General features: G+C 38.3%; 1 protein-coding gene across 2 annotated transcripts in view; it reads left to right on the top strand.

Annotated features, from left to right (window-relative positions):
- Positions 1-21,692, top strand: part of NR5A2 (nuclear receptor subfamily 5 group A member 2) — a 118,734-nt gene that overhangs the window by 25,072 nt on the left and 71,970 nt on the right. For both annotated transcript variants that reach the window (XM_034437438.3, XM_034437440.3), the window contains exon 4: positions 2,543-3,192. In XM_034437438.3, coding sequence (XP_034293329.1) covers positions 2,543-3,192 — 650 coding nt within the window. The remainder of the gene's footprint in view (positions 1-2,542; positions 3,193-21,692) is intronic.

The raw sequence follows: 21,692 nt of genomic DNA, 5'->3' as shown, positions 1-21,692 counted from the left end.
TATGAATATTGTGGAACAAAGTTAGAAACATTAGGAGGCTGCATGTGCATAAAGTGTTCTGTGAATGTGGGGTCCTTGGTGCTCTCTGAGCTTGGTTATATTTCTTGCAGCTGTTTCATTACCCAAACTAGGTACCACCATCACTGCTATCCCAAAGGTGCTTTTTCAAAAGGCAATTGGACTTTGGTTTTCCTTGAAGACCTTTCACTTTTCATCCAAGAAGCTTCTTCAACTACTTCTTCTTCTTCAACTGAAGACACTTCTTGGATAAGAAGTGAAAATCTTCAAGATAAAGCAACATCCAGTTGCTTTTTGAAAAAGCATCTTTGGGACAGATTACTGAGAATCTCCATAGACATTGTCAGTGATAGTCATTAGCATTGGTGATATTATCTAGGTTGTCTAGATGTCTGCAAAAAAACAGCCTACTCAGAGAGCACCAAGAACCCCTCAGTTCAACCCTCAACTATTCTCCTTTATTCTTCTGTAAATACACTGAAAAATCCCATTTATCGTTTTACAAAGAGCCCTAATCTTTCAGAAATTGTTCAATGAGATATACCGAGATGAAGCATACCAAATGCTCCACAGAGACCTTGAATGCTAGTTTCCAAAAGAAACATGACTTGACTTCTTTGCAGAAGTTACAGCTCTTGGATAGAGATGATAATTAAGAAAAGAAGTCCGTGTATCTTGTTTGAATGTGCTACATACCTTTTATATCTTGGAAAATCCATAATCGGAGGAGGCTGAATTCACCTCTTTTCTTTTTTAAAAAAAAGTAATCAAAAATTAATGCCAGAATGTGGCATTGTTGAGTAGAGTAGATAAAACTATTTAACTATAATTTGTTAGGCATTTCTGTTTACCTTTTCTTTGCCAGTAAGAAAATACAAGTAGATGTGTTTCTGACCAATATTTGTTTACTTATTCATTTATTAAAGATTACTTAGCAATATTCTCCTGTATGAACAGACTTCCTCTTTGTTATCAGCAGAATGGGAAGGAACTCCTGCTTTCAGCTATAAACATTTTTAATATTTATATGCATGTTCCCTTGATTATGATACATAGTCTTGCATTCTAGTTCATAAATTACATTTTAGGATCAAATCATTAATTGTTAACATCTTTATGATAGTTTTATAGGTCTCTGTATACCTAGGATTTCTAATACATTTTTAATGGCATGCTAATCTATAAGATAAAAGCTTAGTAACGTAACCTCCAGCTATCTCAGCATGTCACCCAGCTGTCAAAGGCCCTTCTTATTGTCTGAATACCTTTGGGAAGGTTAGTCTTGGTAAAATATTGCTGCTTTCAAAACATGTTCTAGCGACATAGTACTGTAACCCAGACCAACAATTTTTCTCCACAACCCTAATTCCGATATGATTTGAATGGCATTGGAAGTTGCAAAATCCTTTTATTTCTAGTCTGGGTGACACTTTGCTCTTTATCATAGGCAGTCAACGTGAGGAAATAACAATAGTGCAATTTATTACCTCTCTCCAAAATTGGTGAGATTCCTCTTTTCAGAATAAGGGCCAATGTGAAGAGCATTACATGCCTTTAAATAACATCTACTCAAGGGGTTAAGTTAAAAGAATATAAACATTGGAAAAAATAAATGATAAGCATTTTGAAAAGCTGTTATTAAAATGTCTTGCACTGCTCCCAAATGCAATTTTGAGACCTTTGTGCTTAGCAGAAGAATTTATTAGCCCTCTCCTGTTAGATTTACTAGAAAATTTAATACACTAATCTTGAATTATACTTTTTTAGATTATTCACCAGTATGCTTTCATACAGTAATGTAACAAGAAAGTAATAAATGCTTGCAAATTAATACAATACTTTTATTCACCATGTTAGAACTTCTCAGGTGATTCATCAAAAGTGAAATTACAATAAATAACAATAACAATAGCACTTAGACTAATATACCACTTCATATTGCCTTATAGCACTCTCTGAGTGGTTTACAGAATAAGCATATTGCTCCCAACAATCTAGTTCCTCATTTTATGACTTAGGAAAGATGGAAGGCTGAGTCAACCTTGAGCCGATCGAGATTGAACTCCTGGCAGTAGGCAGAGTTAGACTGCAATACTGCATTATAACCACTGCACCACCGCAGCACACTAAAATAAAATAAAAACCCTTAAACAGGTACCCTGTTTCCCTGAAAATAAGACCCAACCAGAAAATAAGTCCTAGCATAAGTTTTCAGGATGCTCGTAATATAAGCCCTACCCCCAAAATAAGCCCCAGTTAAGATTGTCAGCCAGATGGATGCATTTAGTACCGTATTTCCCCCAAAATAAGACCTAACCAGAAAATAAGCCCTAATGCGTCTTTTGGAGCAAAAATTAATATAAAACCCGGTCTTATTTTGGGGAAAACACGGTATACTCAACATAAACTTGTGCTATAGGTTGATCGAAGACTAAAAATCATGAGATTCTTATCAGTATTTGTATTTGTATCATGTCTGCAATGTGATACCTATAACTTTTTTTTTCACCGCTACATTCAACAGCTGTGAGAGCTGACCGAATGCGTGGAGGTCGGAACAAATTTGGACCCATGTACAAGAGGGACAGGGCACTGAAGCAGCAGAAGAAAGCTCTCATCCGAGCAAATGGACTCAAATTAGAAGCCATGACTCAGGTGATTCAAGCAATGCCCACTGATCTCACAATATCTTCTGCAATCCAGAACATCCATTCTGCCTCCAAGGGCCTACCTCTGAACCATACAGCCTTGCCTCCCACAGACTATGACCGAAGTCCTTTTGTAACCTCTCCAATTAGCATGACAATGCCACCACATGGTAGCCTACAAGGTTATCAGAGCTACAGTCACTTTCCAAGCCGTGCTATCAAGTCTGAGTACCCTGACCCTTATACTAGCTCTCCAGAGTCAATAATGGGCTACTCTTACATGGATGGTTACCATCAGACCAGCTCACCAGCAAGTATTCCTCATCTGATTTTGGAACTCTTGAAGTGTGAGCCAGATGAGCCGCAAGTCCAAGCTAAGATTATGGCCTACTTGCAACAAGAGCAGGCCAACAGAAGCAAGCATGAAAAGCTCAACACTTTTGGGCTTATGTGCAAAATGGCTGACCAAACCCTCTTCTCAATTGTCGAGTGGGCTAGGAGTAGCATATTCTTCAGAGAACTTAAGGTATGTCATGCAATTCTTTCATGGGATGTGGTCACTCTGAGAGTGAGATGGGTGGTACCTAAATTGGACAAATAAATGAACAAACAAAACAAGAGTTTTGGTATAAGAAAATGTGGTTAGCATTTGATTGATACAACTCATATTTGTGTATTGTTCTTTGAGGAAAAAGCTGTTGAGAGACACATTTCAAAATATTATGACTATTTTGATCTCACTAATTATCTGTTGAAAAGATGAATTGGATGTTTAAATCAAGATTTTTTTTCTAAAGCTAAGAAATCTGGGGAGGGGGGACTCTGGGATCTTGCCTGGCTAACTTAATTATGATTATAGGCTACTGTTGAATAACAGCATTAATAGATATAGACCAGAACAGTTGTAGCAGTGAGTAAAAAAACTCATGCCTTTGCTGCCCTATTGCCCATTGGTTTGTTTCTTGGAAGGTAGAAAAAGAAGGCTATTGATAGATAAACAGACAAAAAAATCCCTTGTAAAATATTTTGGAAGCAACATTAGGAGAAAAATATTCATAGGTCCTAGTGTACGACTCCGGAAAGAAAGGATTAAAAGTATGAACTAGAATGGAGAATTTATGGTCTCCAGATGTTGCTAGAGTTTCACTGGCCAACCCAACTTGAGTTTCCAGAAGTTGAAGTTCAGAATATTTGGAGATTTTCCAAGTTCCCTCTCCTATTAATCAATCCTTTAAACTATTATCAATGAGTCATAAAACCAGGAAAAAATTGATACGGATCCATGAACATTCAACTATACTGCAAAATAGATTATGTATACATGTTATATAAAGTAACAAATGTCTAAGACTAAGCCTAGTTCTGTGATCAGATATATTATGAAATCAGAGTTATTCTTCTGCTAGCTGGATTCACTGAGCAAGACACTCTAGAAAAAAACAACTGTTCGACAGGAAAATAGTAATAATTATATTACTGAAAATAATCGTGTACTTTGAGGGGTCCATATGTGCAGTATATTCAAGATGAAATTCAGGATCGACAAATATTATATATGTGTTTGATATATAAACATGTATCCTGTTAGCTTGTAGCAACTCCAGAGTCTTTTTAAAAATGTTGCAAAAACAAGTCTCTGGACAACTTGCTGAATCCCAACAAAAATCCATATTCTGGAGTAGCAGGCTAATGAATGGTGAGCAAACTGAGGAGAAGAATCAGAACAAAATCATTACTGAATTTTTCTGACCAGTATAAGAAAGAATGTCAGGTGAGAAGATGGATTGTTTTAAAGAAGACAACAGTAGGGAAGTGGGGAAACAGAATTGCAATCCATTGATGATAGGGCAAAGGAAAATGGGATTAAATAGTAGGAAAATATTTTTATTTGTGGAAAACAGTGCTGTGTAAGCCCTGCTTACCCATAAAAAAAGTAAGCATTGGAAGTCACTAGGAATGTGCTTTCTCAGTGCTTTTAAGTGATATTTGGAAAAGGATCTCAGTTTTCACAGGTCTTATAACAACCTTTCCTAGGGTAAAGAATTAGAACAGGCAGCCTTTTTTTGAACCTTTCATTTTTAAAAGTCTTTTGCTCCAAAAGGCTACATGGAAGAAAAGATAGAGGCAGACAAACCTCGATCAGTATCTGAGGGAGGTGGCAGTTTAGAAATATGAAATATAAATAAATAAAAATAAATAAAAGTAGTTAAATTCAGAGATTCACTTTTGTAGCATCATCTTTTTACTTAGTACACTGTTGCCTATTGCTGAGAGGCTTACTTTCTCTTTTTCCTAAAATTTATAACATTCTCTGTCCCAAAAGTTTATTTTCCGCTATGTGTGTCGCATTTTGTGTGCATATTTATTTTATTTATTATAGTTATTTTTGCTACCTAAAAAGAGCTTAAGAGGATTTTAAAAATACATGTAAAGTGCAGTTGAATAATTCGAATGGAAGCATATGGGAAAAGAAACCAAGATAAAAACCAGGTTATACTGAGAACTTAAAAGGCTACATTAAAGCTGTGGAAAATATAAAGAGCCAGCAGTTTTTGGAAACAGTATTTTGTAACAGGGATTACCACTATAGAAGATTCTCTCCATTTACCTGGGGTATAGGATAACTATTGAAATGCATATTCCTTTGGCAGAAACAATGTAGACGCAGATTACGATCAGAATATCCAATGTGCATAATTTACCCATTCAATTTTGATTTAGCTAATTTTTTGAAAACTATTTTTAAGGAAATCTTCCCAAAACATTTGTGGTCATCTAACCCAGAAATTCCCAATGTATGGTTACCGAAGTTATGGCTATCTATGTCACATCCTTTTGGAAAATATCTCTGAAGGTCTAAAGTTTTGCATAATCAGAAGTTCCTGTGTTGATAATAAATTACTACATTATGGAGTACAGCTATATATTTTTTCCTCTTATTAGCCTTCTATGCACTTGGAAGGTTTGCAGATAAATCTTTTAGTTTTTATATGAAAGAATGTTAGAGTTGATTAAAGCCATAGACACCATTCATGAAGAAATATTCAAGAGGTAGGACCCAAATATTGATGGAAAATAGCGAGGATGGAGTATTCAAATTTCACTGTATGCATTGGATAGAGGCCATAATGTCACATGCGTTCATTGTGACTTCATCAAACAAATAATGCAGATGATTTAATTTGCATCAATTGCATCAGGATGTGAATGAAATACCATGCATTGTTTGCATAACGTACTCAGTGCTTTCATGCATTATGTTAATCCTCTCATTACTTTGTCTACAAAGAAACACCATAGGTGTCTTCACAGGAGCAAACACCTAAGCATGCACTACAAGGTTGAGAGAGAAACTCTGCCCCTTATGTACCAGTATGTGACACCATGACACAAGTATGGAAATGGCTGGTGTTGCATTGTGACATTGCAATACATGTTTAGAATAGAATAGAATAGAATTTTTTATTGGCCAAGTGTGATTGGACACACAAGCAATTTATCTTGGTTCATATGCTCTCAGTGTACATAAAAGAAAAGATACATTCATCAAAAATCATAAGGTACAACACTTAATGATAGTCATAGGGTACAAATAAGCAATCAGGAAACAATCATTGGGGTTAGGAACAGACCCTGTGAGCATGTCTTTACATTTATTTTGGAAATGGGCATAGAAGATATCCTGAATCCAAATGTTCCAAGTGGGAACATTTTTTTAGAGAATGCTCCCTTGTTTATTTTTTATTCCCTGTCATCAATTAAATTCAAAGCAGCACATACATGATCTAGAGCAGTGATGGCTAACCTTTTTCAGACTGAGTGCCCAAAGCATGCATATACATTTGTGAATGCACGCATGTGTGCCTGACCCCCAAAATGCGATGTGCGTATGGCCCCGCGCATGCACGCCCCCATGCCCGCACATGCTTGCGTGCTCCACGCATGCCCCCCCATGCATGCATGGCAGAGACCCGACAACCAGCTGGCCACATGCCCCCACATACACATGCATGGCAGAGCTGAACTGGGGTGACGGCTCGCATGCCCACAGAGAGGGTGCTGGGTGCCACTTGTGGCACACATGCCATATGTTTGTCATCATGGATCTAGAGAGATCACTGGGCAAATTTGCTTAGTTGCAGCATGATTATGGTATCATGTACTCCCAAACCACATGTCAAGGACATTCCTAAATCTCGCACCTTTCTGTGCTATTATTTTCCACTGGTTTCCCCATCTATTTATGTTAACCAAGGTAATAGATTTTGTAAGAGATTGTTCTTGAAACACCATCTTCTTTTATGGAAATGTTAAATGCCGTGGAAAATTTTGAAGCCGCTGTTCCAGACAGACCTTCAGTTTCCTTCCTTAATTTTAGGAAAGCTACTTTTTTTAGATTAATGAGCAGATTTGGAACATTAAGGGCCCAACAATAATTAATTGTCATGGAAAGAATTTTCATATTCACAAAATAACTTCTATAATGGGTATGGCCGGTCATAAAACATCCCTTTATGATGAGATTGCGTATCCCTGCTTTATAATTAAATCAATATTTTAAAAATATTAAAATCTGGAAGGTGCTTTGCAGTGTGTGTATAACTATAATGGTATCCCTGACTACCACACTGTATATTCCACCTTAACTAATGAGGAGATAATGATAACCACAGTACTATGCAATCAGGCCTGAAGAGGCAGAGAGGGATTTCACTGGTTTTTCCTTTAAATGGTGATGACAATAACAAGTTTTCAAATTACAGGTAGTCCTCAACTTATGACCACAATCGAGCCCAAAATTTATGTTGCTAAGTGAGAAATTTGTTAAGAGAGTTTTGCCCTAATTTTGTGACTTTTCTCATCAGATTTGTTAAGTGAATTACTGCAGTTCTTAAATTAGTAACACGGTTGTTAAGTGAATCTGGTTTTCCCCATTGACTTTGCTTATCAGAAGGTTGCAACGTGACTCTGGGACACTGCAACCATCATAAATGTGAGTCAGTTGTCAAATTTCCGACTGTAAATCACATGGCAATGGGGATGCTACAACGGTCATAAGTGTGAAAAATGGTCATAAGTCACTTTTTTTAGTGCCACTGTAACTTTGAATGGTCACTAAATGAACTGTTGTAAGTCAAGGACTACCTGTACATAGCCATGCTCTCCCTGTATGAGCTGTCTGGGCCAATTTTGGCCAGACTTTAAAGCAAAGTGTCAATCTCTCTCTTCTATACATTATGAACAATAAAATAATAAATTCAGATGTGGTATAAAAAAAAATCTATCCTGCTTATTCTTAAGTTTAGTCATGGTCAGCTAGATGCTGCCAGAATATATATTTGCACATTTCTACCAATAGCATTTTTAAGACTAACAATACTTCGTTTTTGTTGAGGTAGGCATTGTTGGGTTTTTTTAGCATTTTGCCCATATTAAATGGTTGATGCCAGGGGACAGAAGAAAGCAATAGCCCAATTCCTTCTGTCTCTTGAATTACTTTTACAAAAGACCAGCTTTGTAAGTTGGTAGAATTACAAATTTTAGGTTTCTTTTAGGGGCAGCTTCAGCCGTTATTGTTCCCTGAGGTAACCTGCAAATGGGATTCAGTGATAATAAATACATATTAACCTGTCTGCCAAATGAGGTAGGTAGGACTTCTCATTCTGTTTAATAGCAGGATGATTATTTCTGTGGTGTATGGACAGTAATCCTAACCACAGAGTCCCATTTATGATGTTGATTTGATTGTTGCATCACACCAAGCTTGTTTTTTCCAGTATAATGTGAAATGTGAATGTAGCCCTGGACTGCAAAAGAGTACATTTATGATTCAACCAAGTTTTTAAGGACTTAGAGCAGGATTTACCAACCTTAACAGAATCACAGAGTTGGAAGAAATTTTGGGCGTCTTCTAGTCCAACCCCCTGCTCAAGCAGAAGATCTTATGCCATTTCAGACAAATGGTTGTCCAATCTCTTCTTAAAAACATCCAGTGATGGAGTACCCACAATTTCTGAAGGCAAGCCATTCCCCTGTTTAATTGTTCTAAATGTCAGGAAATTTCTTCTTTGATCTATGATGATTAGTTTCCATTCATTGCTTCTTGTTCTGCCTTCAGGTGCTTTGGAGAATAGCTTGACTCCCTCTTCTTTGTGGCAGCCCCTGAGATATTGGAACACTGCTGTCATGTCACCTCTGGTCCTTCTTTTCATTAAACTAGACATACCCAATTCCAGCAACTGTTCTTTATATGTTTTAGCCTCTAGTCCCCTAATCATCTTTGTTGCTCTTCTCTGCCCTGTTTCTAGAGTTTTTTTTTATATTGTGTCAACCAAAACCGCATGCAATATTCTAAGTGTGGCCTTACCAAGGCATTATGAAGTGGTATTAACATTTCACGTGATCTTGATTCTAAAATTTTCAAGATTAGGAAACCCTGTCTTAGAGTGAAGTGCTTTGGATTTTGACTGCTTTGCTTTTTTTTTGCCGTGCCACCATTTAAGATTGTGTCAGTAAAATAGGAATCAAGTAGCATAATGTAGCAAACGATAGCATTTATGGAAATAATCTGGAAGGATTATTTTCGAAAAAGTTGGCGAGGTGGACAAAAAGCTTTTAGCAAAACTCTTTCCTTGTTGCCTCAAGTTCTAGTTCTGCTTTCAGCAACTGGCAAGGAACAGAAAGCTCTCTTCCTTGACATGAAAGTGATATCCACATTTTATTCCTCAGTCCACAGGGGACATTGTAACAAAACATGTATAGGTTGTGTCTACCCGAGAGTGAAGTTAAAGGCTTTGACCGAATCTGGCTTGCTTGCTCGTTGGAAAACGGGAAGCTCTCTGTGAAAATTAGTTGCTAAATAAAAATCTTGGATCAGAAACATCTTAATTATGATTTTAAAAAAGCGTTGAGGTAACAATAAACAAAGGAAATATGCATGAATAAAGTGTTCTGAAAAGGCAGGCAACAAGTCTTTAAAGGCTAAAAATACCATCTAAGCTAGGTCACTATTATTAGCAAAGGTTGAACAAAAGAAGACATCCAGAAATAGATACGGTGGCCTGAGTAAGGGATAGCATAAAATGTCTTGTTTAACCTTACGCAGATATTGTTGCCATAGCATAGGAAATGGTTTTAGCTGGCTCATGAGTTCTGTGGGGTTGAAGGATGTTTCCATGTTGTCCGTTTGCCAAGGAAATTCCTTAACAGGCCTGTTTGCTAAACAGAGGAAATATCAGCCTCCGGGAGTGTCATTGGATGAGATGGCAACATCCATCTTCATTCTGTGGCTGCTGCATTGTTGATTTGCTGGCTTGGAAGGGTCTTCTAAAATTTATAGGGCTATTTCATCTTGATGTTGCACTTTTTGAGTGCCGAAAGATAGTAGTTTTAAATAGTAGAAGGATTGGTTGCAAAAATCATAATACAGTATAGCAAAAAGCTCCTTCCGATTTGGTCTTGTCAGATTCTTCTGTGATTGTCACATGTTGTGTCACAATAACACAACATTTGTAGCCATGTTGCTGTTGTCTTCAGATTGCATTATGTGATACGGTAAAGATGGGTTGGAGAGCAGGTAGTTCTCGACTTACGGCCAAAATTGTTGCTAAGTGAGAAATTTGTTAAGTGAGTTTTGTCCCATTTTACGACTTTTCTTGCCACATTTGTTAAGCGAATCACTGCAGTTGTTAAATTAGTAACATGGTTGTTAGTGAATCTGGCTTCCCCATTGACTTTGCTTGTCAGAATGTCGCAAAAGATGATCACTTGACCCCGGGACATTGTACCTGTCATAAATATGAACCCGTTGTCAAGCATCCGTATGTAAATCATGTGACCATAGAGATGCTGCAACGGTCATGTGTGAAAAATGATCATAAGTCACTTTTTTTTCAGTATCGCTTTACTGTCAGTCACTAAATGAGCTGCTGAAAGTCGAAGTCAATTTTTGCCAGTGTAAAAATTAGGTGGTGTGATAACTAATGTAAAATAATGGATATCCAAATCCGTTCAAGGATGGATGGATGGATGGCACAAGGAGCTGGTTTTTTTTCCATATTTCCACTAGAAACAATCTTCCAGTAGGCAAACATGCTTAATATAACCCCAGCTCTTAGTCTTTGAGAAAGATACAGAACATCCCAGCACGCTGATAAAGCTTTCCTGTGTTCCAATAATAAAACCAGTCTCTTCTGTACCAGCAGTTTCCAGTTCCTTTGTAGCTGGACATCTTGTGAAGACAAAGTCACTCCTCAGTAACCAACCTGCAGTATCAGTGAGGCAGCCGGGAAACAGATGTTCACCAGGCTAAACAATTTGTTGTCACTGTCAATATTACATGGCCCTGTTCCCAACGGAAATTGTTTGTGGATGGGAAAGAATGTGAGAGGTGGGGGCAAGGGTAAAGGGGGGGGGAATCATATCTCAAAGGGGTTTATGTTTCTTTCTCTGGGTGCAGAGCCCATTCTGAGGAAGTAATTGTGACACCGGAGCAGCCTCAGCAAATTATAATGAAGTGTATTGGCAGCTTAGATTTGATTAGCGTATAATAAATATATTTTGCCAAGTTTACCTGTGTGTGTTTGTTCTCTGTCCCCAGAATTCTTAGGAAACTGAATAATCCATCCAAATTTCAACATTCTTTATTCTAGTTGATTTTAGTTGGGGAGGTGTGGACATACAGGGGAAGATTTAGCAAGCCCATAGAGGGATTTCATTTAAAAGCAAAAAAGGCTTAAAAAAAAAAAGGTTGTGATTTAAATGTTGGCTATGGTAGAAAATAATTTATCTTGTTCAGTCACAATGAAGTAAAAAGTTTGTATTGAGAAATCAATACAGTTTGTGTACGTTCTTTTAAAGTTCTTTTTTTTTTTCCTCTCCACATAACATCACTCTCAGAAACTCGTTGTTGTATTTGGCTCTGGAGAAAATGCAGAAAACATTCTCAAAATCTGGCATAATTTTCCCTATCCATAAGTATTTTATTTTTAAAAGATATACAATGTAATTTACAATATACATGTTAGGCACAGTTTTTATTTCATTTGGAGAATCAAGTTATAATTCTCATTTTATGTGATTCTTTTTGTACAACAGAATATATAAACTTTAATTTAAAAAAAATGATTTAAAATACTAATCAGCTGATAAAAGATAAACGCCAAGCAATCACAAAACTCACTTTGATATAGAGGTAGTCCTCAACTTATGACCAGAATTGAACCCAATATTTATGTTGCTGTGACAAATTTGTTAAGTGAGTTTTGCCCCATTTTATGACTTTTCTTGTCACATTTATTAAGTGAATCACTGCAGTTATTAAGTTAGTAACATGGTCGTTAAGTGAATCTGGCTTTTCCATTGATTTTGCTTGTCAGAAGGTTGCAAAAGGTGATCACATGACCCTGAGATTCTGTAACCGTCATAAATATGAGTGAGTTGCCAAGCACCTGAATTTTGATCATGTGACCATGAGGATGCTGCAATGCTCATAAGTGTGAAAAATGGTCAAAAGCCACTTTTTTCAGTGCTGTTGTAATTTTGAGTGGTCACTAAATAAACTGTTGTAAATCAAGGACTACCTGTACACAATCGATATTTTGAACTAACATTCATCTATCGTTACAAAGCTCAAATATGGGTAGAAATTATACTGCCATGAAAATAAGAATTTGCTCTAGTTTCTTTTATTAAAAAGGGCATTTACCAGTATGTTTATTGGTTTTGTGGAAGCATTTTAAGACAAATAGATTAATGTATATCATTTAGTAATGTTTGCCACAGAATACAAGAAATGCTTTTTGTCGGAAGAAAGTGAACTTCAGAATGTATTTATCTGCCACATCATCCTTTTCAAAGATTTCCAGAAATCTTGATAATGATAGACATAATCTCAGAATGTATTGTTGACAGTAAACGATGGTTTCATTAAATGATTTCCGTTAGATGGGCAGTTTCCCTCCTTCACTTTCTATTTTCATGTGTAGTAAGAACAGAATAAATAAACACATGACTTAGATAATGGAAAGGATAGATCGGAAAGGATATCTTTTAAATTTATTATGTCTGCCCACTCCAAAAGACTCCTTAAGAGTAACTTAGATTTTAAGCTGGAGCCAACCTTAGCTCCCACTGTTATTTCTTATTTCTACTGTAGTTGAACAAATAGTATAATGAGAAATAGTATCAGCATATTAGTCAGATTTCTTGGGTCATGCAAATAGCAAAAAAACAAACAAACTCTAATGTAGGTATATGTACATCTTTCTTTTACATTTCAGCTGACTATTCAGTCCTTCCGTACCTCCCATTTCTATTTTACTGATAATCTTGTTCTTAAAAAGTGTTTTTGGCAAGATATTATTATTATTATATAATTTTCTATGCTGCTGAATCTTTAAGAATCATGGCAAAGTATGATGGCATATTAAAGATAGAATAATGAGAGGCAATTTTGTCTAGTGTTAAGGCTAGAAACCAGGAGACTATGAGTTCTAGTCCTGCCTTGGGCATGAAAAGTGGCTGGGTGATTTGGGGCCAGTAATTCTCTCTCAAGCTCCTGTGACAAGACAGCCAATTAATATCTGTCACAACCAGTGAATCAACACTCATTTGATCCTAAAAAATATGGACCCTGAATTTGTAGAACAACAGTACAAATAATAAAAAATTAAAGATAGAATAACAATTTAGAATAAGAAGTAACAGCACACAAACAGAAGGAAAAAAATAGCTATCAGCCAATCGCTTCTCAGCTTTTTGGCTAAGATCAAGTGTAATTTATCAGCCTGATAATGAGTGAACAATCCCGTCATAGTGGCAAAAATTACCCACTAATGTTCCTCTGGAAAATTTTCAGCTGTAAAGGATACCACAATGCTCTCACTGAGCCAAGAGCAGTCTATAAAGAAGAAGGAGAAAATGTTAAATAGAACAAGATTTATGTAAGAGGAAAGAAACATGAATTCAGGCACATGAGCATATTTTGACTGCAATGGTTTCACAATTTAAACTAAAACAAATTCCCGAATTGTGTTAATTCCCAAGAAAACGGGATAGAAAGAGATTTGAAATATTGCCTTGTGAATAGGGAAGGTACATTCTTTCAATTCTTTTCTTTTCTTTTTCCTCTTTAAAGCCATTTTTCTCACAGGAGAGTTAATTCTAATGGAACCCACAACAGAAGAAAACAACAAGAGGGAAATTAATACAAATTAATTTTCTCTCCCAAATCCCCAGTTTACTATATCAGTCCAATCCCTGTTGTACTTTATATTTCCTTCCCATCTGATAACATAGCTTTGACTTTTAGAAATGCTTTTGTCGTATATAAATGTTGCTGTTCAGGTTTTAAGGTCAGTCTTCTTCAGCAATGACACTTTGAGGAAGGTTTAGACTAAACCTTCCCTTAGCCCAATTTATCATAGACCAGTGGTTCTGAACCTGTGGTGCACGGACCTCTGGAGGCCTGTGATGAGGTCCGTGTGATATTTGAAGACATATTATGATTTAAGTTTTGGGGATCCATGGTCGTGGTCTGTGGTGACAAAAGGTATTTAAAGAGGTCCATGTTGAAGAAAAAGTTGAGAACCACTGTCATAGACCAATGTTTCACACTTTAAGATGTAGAGACTGCAATACAGGTAGTCCTTGACTTACAACATGTTCTGCCCCAGTTCCAGATTCCCAAGGATTGTGACACACACCAACGGTCCTTATCAAAGTTATAACGTACCAAGAATAAATAAAGTCCGGCAAAGGTTGGCAACCGGCCCATAAAACAAGATACGATAAGACACTCACTATCCAAACTGCTCTTTAATAATTACACGTTGTTTCCAGCAAGAAATTACTAACTACGTGCGACTTAGATAGGCTAAGGGAGTGGCCAATTATCCTCAAACCTTACTCTTGAGGAGACCTTCTCCTTCTTAGTAGCCACTCCTGCCTTTTGGCAGCCCTGCATGCCCGAGCATTGAGGAGAGGCTCCTCCACTTCGCTCTCTCCACTTGAAAGAGCCTCTGGAGGTTCTGAAGGCCCTGGCTGAGTCTCTGCCTCTGGCACCACATCTTCTTCAGCCTCCTCGCTGTCCGACGTGAGCGCCAGCTGCGCACACTGCTGGCGCGACTCCACACCAGCCTCCTCATCATCGGGATCAGCCACAATCCACGCAGGCCGCTGGTGGGCCACAACACAACAGTTCACTTGGTGACCAGTCGAAATTACAATGGCACTGAAAAAAAGTGACTTATGACCAGTGGTGAAATCCAAATATTTTTACTATCAGTTCTGTGGATGTGGCTTGGTGGGCATGGTGTGGCTTGGTGGGCTTGGCTTGCTGGGCATGGCAGGGGAAGGATACTGCAAAATCTCCATTCCCACCCCACTCCAGGGGAAGGATACTGCAAAATCCACATTCCCTTCCTACCCCTGGGAGAAGGATATTGCAAAATCTCCATTCCCATCCCACTCTGGGGCCAGCCAGAGATGGTATTTGCCAGTTCTCCGAACTACTCAAAATTTCCACTATCGGTTCTCCAAACTGCTCAAAATGTCCGCTACCTGTTCTCCAGAACCTGTCAGAACCTGCTGGATTTCACCCCTACTTATGACAATTTTTCCACGCTTATCATTGTTGCAGCATCCCCATGATCATGTGATATACATTTGGATGCTTGACACCTGGTTCATATGTATGACAGTTGCAGTGTCCTGAGTCATGTGATCACCTTTTACAACATTTTGTCAAGCAAAGTCAATGGTATTAACAATGGTATTATTAATTTAACAACTGCAGTGATTCACTTAACAAATGTGGCAAGAAAAGTCATAAAATGGGGCAAAATTCACTTAACAAATTTCTCACTTAGCAACATAAATTTTGCGTTTAATTGTGGTCATAAGTTGAGGACTACCTGTACTCTTTCTCGAAGTGAAAGTCCATGAATCTTAGACATGTCAAAGTTGAGCAACATTGCCAGAAACCAATGACAGGAGAGATACTGAGAAGAGATGATGGCCACAACCATCTCAAACCATTCAGATATCTGTGCTGGATGCCCCAAACTTCGGTGTGAATTTTTCACCCATTTTATCAACCAATTTATCTCTATCACTTCTTAGAAAAAGAATGAAATCCCATCATTACCATGGAGAGAAATTGGCCTTTAATATTTCACTTTAGGCACATTTTCTAGAATATAATAAATACATAATTTTATGCAGAAATAAGAACAATCCAAAAATGGGCCACATCAGTGCATCATAGATGTGCTGTTGTTAAAAGCCACAGCAAAAGAGACATCAGGCAGTGGTGGAAGGGTTGATTAAGTATTTTATTAAATTACTATGTCAATGAAGATTCTCAGTCATTCAGTTGTCTAGAGTTGCCTAGAAGCTGAGTCATAGCAACTAAACATTTCTTTTTTCTTTTTCTTTTAATTGAAAATGTTTTGTGGCTTATCCCAGTAGCTTCTTCAGTCCGAGCAAGTTGGTTAAAGGGACCCCATAAATGTCCTCCAGGATAAATGTCTATGGAGATTCTCAGTCATCCAAGCCATAGTTGTCCCAAAGGTGCCTTTTCAAAAGGCAACTGGACTTTGTTTTACCTTGAAGAATGTTTCGCTTCTCATCTAAGAAACTTCTTCAGTTCTGACTTCTTCACTCCTGCTTGAGCAGAGTGGGGTTGGACTAGAAGATTTCCAAGGTCTCTTCCAACTCCGTTATTCTGTTAAACAATTCTGCCCAGGTACCCCAGCCCTCTAACCCAAAGCCTGGGACAACAGCTAGGTCTTCCTGGCTTTTCAGAATGCTGTCAGGTTAGGAGCCACATGGATATCAGGAAGATCCTTATTTCAGAGGATAGTCATTATAACAGAGAAGGCATGCATCCTGAGTCCCAATAGATAATATTGCTTAACTGAAAGGATCTGGAGTATGGATACCCTATTGCAGTGATGGCTAACCTTTTTGCCGTCACGTGCCAAAAGTGGGGGGAGGTTGCACGCATGGGTGCCCACACCCATAATTCAATGCCTCCCCACCTGCGACCCACCCACTCCCCACACTTTTGGCAAGCAATGGCATAGTGGGTCCAGTAGGCCCATTTTTCAGTCTCCCCAGGCTCCAGAGGCTTTCTAGACATCTGGGGAGGGCGAAAACAGCCTTCCCCACCCCTCCGGAGGCCTTCCGGAGGCTGGAAATGGCCTGTTTGCTGACTTCCGGTGGGACCGGAAGTCGGGAAACGGGATGTTTCCAGCTACCGGAGAGCCTTCGGGAGTGGGAAGGCTGTTTTCGTCCTCCCCAGACTTCTAGAAAGCCTCTGGAGCCTAGGGAGACCGAAAAACAGGCCTTCCCCACCCACACCCACCCCCACCCCCCGGAGGCCCTCCAGAGGCCGGAAACAGTCTGTTTCCCAACTTTCGGTGGGCCCAGAAGGCCTGAAAATCAGCTGGCCGGCGTGCACATGTGTGCCGGAACTGAGCTAGGGCAACACTCGCGTGCCCACCGATATCGCTCTGCGTGCCACCTGTGGCACGCGTGCCATAGGTTCGCCATCACGGCCCTATTGGATTGAATCAGCCAACTGCTACCACAGGAGACAGAAAGTCCTTCAAGTATCTAGGTTTGATGCCATGTAGGGCATTATAGGTCATAACCAGCATCTGGAAACATAACAGAAACTAGGGCAGCTTGCAAAGCAGAAGTATTACATAGACACACCAAGGCTTGCCCATCACTGCCCATGCCACTGTTTCTGGATTAATTCAAGCTTCCAAGTGGTCAGGTTGTGAGGTGACCAGGATATGAGTCACTATGATAATGGGAAATTGAAGCTTCAACAGTGTGTATGAATCTCCCCCAGACAACCTTTTGGTGGCTGTCCATTAACCCTGGGTTTAATGACTCCATTAGGAGAATAAAGCGGATGACTCCATTAGGAGAACAAATGTGGTGGCCCAAAATGGCAGTAGGACCAGTTTACTTTTTTTGGAAGTTAAATGCATTGATGTAAATCGTCATCTAAAGTGTCTACCACTACAGCCACGAAACAAATCCTCCATCATTTAAGATTCTATGAATTAATTCCAGATTCAAGGCTGTTCTAAAACTGTTTTTCTGGTTGAGCCTCTGCGTCAAGAGAGAAAGGAGGGTGTTGGTTTTAACTAATTGAATAACAGAATAAGAACATTCAACACTGAAAGCACTTTTATTGACAGAATTAGGCCTGTCAGAAAGAGTTACTTTTTGTTATCTGCCAGGGTGTAGATCATTTACACCTAAAATAAGTTTTTCTCTTCCTTTTAAGAGTAGACCTGTAGAACTGTAGAATTTAGAGTAGTGTGATCTGTAAAATAAATTGTAATATGAGCAATAATAACAGTAATAGGTAAGTTTGCCTGATTAGACAAGATGTAGATAACTGTGATGAAGTCTTTTAACACATTAATATTTAAATCTAAATTTTAAAAGTCTACAATTTAGAAAGGCCTAAAGGAATATTCTAATAATTGACATCTTCCTTATCTAAATTCTTCCAACTTCTGGAATTTCTGTTTGTTCCAATAGAGAAAATGTATAAGTACAGTTCAGTACACATTTCCTAACGTTTTATTTTGTGAAAAGGCAAATTAAATAGAGAATCAAACAATTTTTGCAATGCCACAGTCCCATTTCCGACTGACGATGCACCATTTAAAAGAAAAAAAAATAGGCATTTTATTTCTCTGATATCTAATCTGATTGGACTTTAGAAGGAACTGCAATAACATTTATATTTAGAATGTAAATTTCATCACCACCATATCTGGGATCATAATGGCAGATAATAATTTATGAAAAAGGAAAAAAAAATAAATGTCCATACCAGACAAGCCATTAAAGTCACAGCAGGGGTGAAGGAAGGTTGTATAAAAACTTTCCTTTCAACTTTATCCAGCAGAGAAATCTTCGATGTACAAAACAGCTGGAAAATTTCATATATTGTACAACTTGAATTGTTGAATTGAAAGTGGAAATTAATTTTGATTAAGCCTTGTTCCTTTCTGGATAACCATTTTCTGAAATTTAGGGTCATAACTTTGCTTGGCATACATGCATAAAACAGGATTTTGTTCCAATTAAGTCTTTCGGGGGCATGAATATAATTTCTGTCGTCTGCAAATCCCTTTGTAAAATATTCCTTGAATGCCTTTAACTTAATCTTAAGAATGCACGTGTTGTGGGTGGGTGTTGGTGTGTGTAGATCCGCACACATACACATACACACAAATACTCTGACAGATTTATAAGGTTGAGAACATTTTGAAAATAAGATCATACCGATTCATAATTCAAAATACTTCATAATTATGGTTATATTGTCATTTGCCAAAACACAAACTCATATACACAGAGAGAATCTGTATACCTACTTTTCCAGCTCTGTATATATAATTTTAAAATTATGTATTGATGTAGCACTGATGATGTTACCTAGTTAGGCAATAAAACGTCTACAAGAAAACAACCAAGCTCAGAGATCACCTTGGACCCCATAATTTTATACTTGAATTTCCATTAAAAAAAATGCTAATGGTTGTAAGGATGGCAAACCATGCATTGTGAATTTATTAGTTAATTAACTCTTTCCTTCTTCATCAGACTAGCTGCATTATATTTGTAATAAAAGATGCACTATTCTGTAATTGTAATTTTAATTTTAAAATTAAAAGCAATAGTCACTTATTTTTGTTTTCCTAAACATATTGATAAAGTGTGTCGCTAATCAGAATTCAAACAATTTTAGAGCAAGTTCCTAAGTGGCTCCTGTACCACCACACTATAGGTAGACTTACTACATTTCACAAAACAGAAAAAGGAAGGAAATCTGGTTCATGGCCCATTTTGCACATTTGTGTATATGTATGCACATATCTGTAAGTGTGGTGTTATTGTTATCAGCCTGAATCAATCCACTGCAAGATGAAGGCCACTTCACTGAAAATGATGGATTATCTAACATACTAGTCCAGAGAGGGTTGTTATTTCTATCTCCCAGTTCAGGGCTAACAGAGTGACTGCTCTAAAATCATCCAGCTAGTTTCTATGCCTAAAGAAGGAGTAGAACTAGGGTTTCTCCAGTCCTAATCCAGTACTTTAGCATTATACTACACTACCCTGTTTGTCACGTAGGGTGTGTGTGTGTAAGTATTTTCCTTACTGTTCTCTGAGAGCCATCCCTTCTCTTTGCCTCTTGGAGCATTTATGGTGGCACTACTTTTTCAAACCATCATCAGGCTTAGTTTCTGTCTGGTTACACCTCCTGGTCTCTAGAAATACAAAACTCCAAATAGCAATAGAAACAGCATTTAGACTTATATACCACTTCACAGTGCTTTCCAGTCCTCTCTAAGTGGTTTACAGAGTCAGCCTATTGCCCTCAATCTGGGTCCTCATTTTACCCACCTCAGAAGGATGGAAGGCTGAGTCAATCTTGAGCCTGGTGAGATTCAGTCTGCCAAATTGCAAGCAGCTCGCAGTCAGCAGAATTAGCCTTCAGTACTGCATTCTAACCACTGCGCCACCACGGCACATGATGAGAAACATCTTGAGAAACAGAGCTCCACCTAGCACATATTCATAGAACTGTGTCTAGGTGGTCCTAGATTTATGATTGGTTGCTTAGCCACCATTCAAAGTTATGACAGACCTTCCTGGGCATACTTACAACTTAGTTCCAATAGCTGTTTCCCAGCATGGTCACTTGAATTGGCCCACAGTTACAATTGGCCATTTACAATGTCCAGTGGTTACCTAACCACGTTTTTTGATGTTTTTGCCTGAAACCAGCATTTACTTTCAGTTTTTAGCAAAACTGGCCCAATGACCTCGGCATTCCCTTAACAACTGCTGCAAAAAAATGGGTGACCTGTTTTATGTCCATCACAACTCACTATTCTGATGAGCAGTCTCTATTGTGGTCGTAAGTCTAGGACTACCTGTATATGCATTGACTCATAATACCAACATGCTCCTTCCTTCTTACTCTTATATTCAGTATAGTAAAAGCTACTGGCTGTATTTCTGATGTGTTGGAACTATAGGCAGGTCCATTACATTGAGATTTAATATTGTAGGAAACTCGAATGACCCAGGCTGCTCCAGAGAGGCTATTAGCAACAGCAGTAGGCTATTGCTGTATAAAACACACACACACACACACACACACACACACACCGCACAGAGAGAGAGGGGGGGATCTATAATGCTGCCTATTTCTATAAGCATATATATGTTCCTCAGGTAATGATCTTTGTTATAATAATATGAAGATATTAAGAAGTAGTATAAATAAGATTTCCACTTGTAAATTGTTGCAGGAATATGAGATTGGATTGGGGGGACGGACGGACAGGGAGAATCACCCTAAATATTTGGACAAGTCATTTTCTCCCTCTCCAAATAGAAAAATATCTGTGGTTAAGGGCACTTTTGCTTCCCTTATCAAGGAAGGGAGGGGGAGTTTTCAGAAAAGGGGACAATTCATATATTGTTTAATATCACTTTGCAAACCACCACCACCCCTCCCAAAGTTAGCTCCGTGTCTCCTTTTTTGATCTCTGGCCATATTTTTCTCTGTTATGTCATAGAGGTCACCTGGCTCATGTGTGACAAACTGCCTGCATAAGTCACAGTGCCAGTGGCAGAGATTTGTAACCATGTCCCTGGTCCATTGCCTTTGAATTATTTCGCAGGCCCTTTGCTTTACATTTGCACTCTGTCGGAAGATGAACAAGGGAAGGGAGTAAAATCAAGGGCAGGGTCTCCTCCTGAAGGACAAGGGGAAACAGGTGGAAGGTTAATGGCCGTAGAGCGTATCCACAAGCCTCTCTGGCTTGATATATGGGCCACGGGCCTAAAACAGGCATTGGCTTTCAAAGATATATTATTTCATTTGAGGAGAGACATTCTGGAGATCCTGCATTTGTCTGCTGATAGATGATACTCTGTCCACAATTGGTTATGGCGTGTGAGTTTTCCTTGGGC

Source organism: Pantherophis guttatus, chromosome 3 (genome assembly GCF_059756535.1).
Source record: "Pantherophis guttatus breed Tessera chromosome 3, ASM5975653v1, whole genome shotgun sequence".
Classification (NCBI taxonomy): domain Eukaryota; kingdom Metazoa; phylum Chordata; class Lepidosauria; order Squamata; family Colubridae; genus Pantherophis; species Pantherophis guttatus.
The sequence above is the reverse complement of the archived record's forward strand: the minus strand, read 5'-3'. Positions and strand labels throughout refer to the sequence as shown.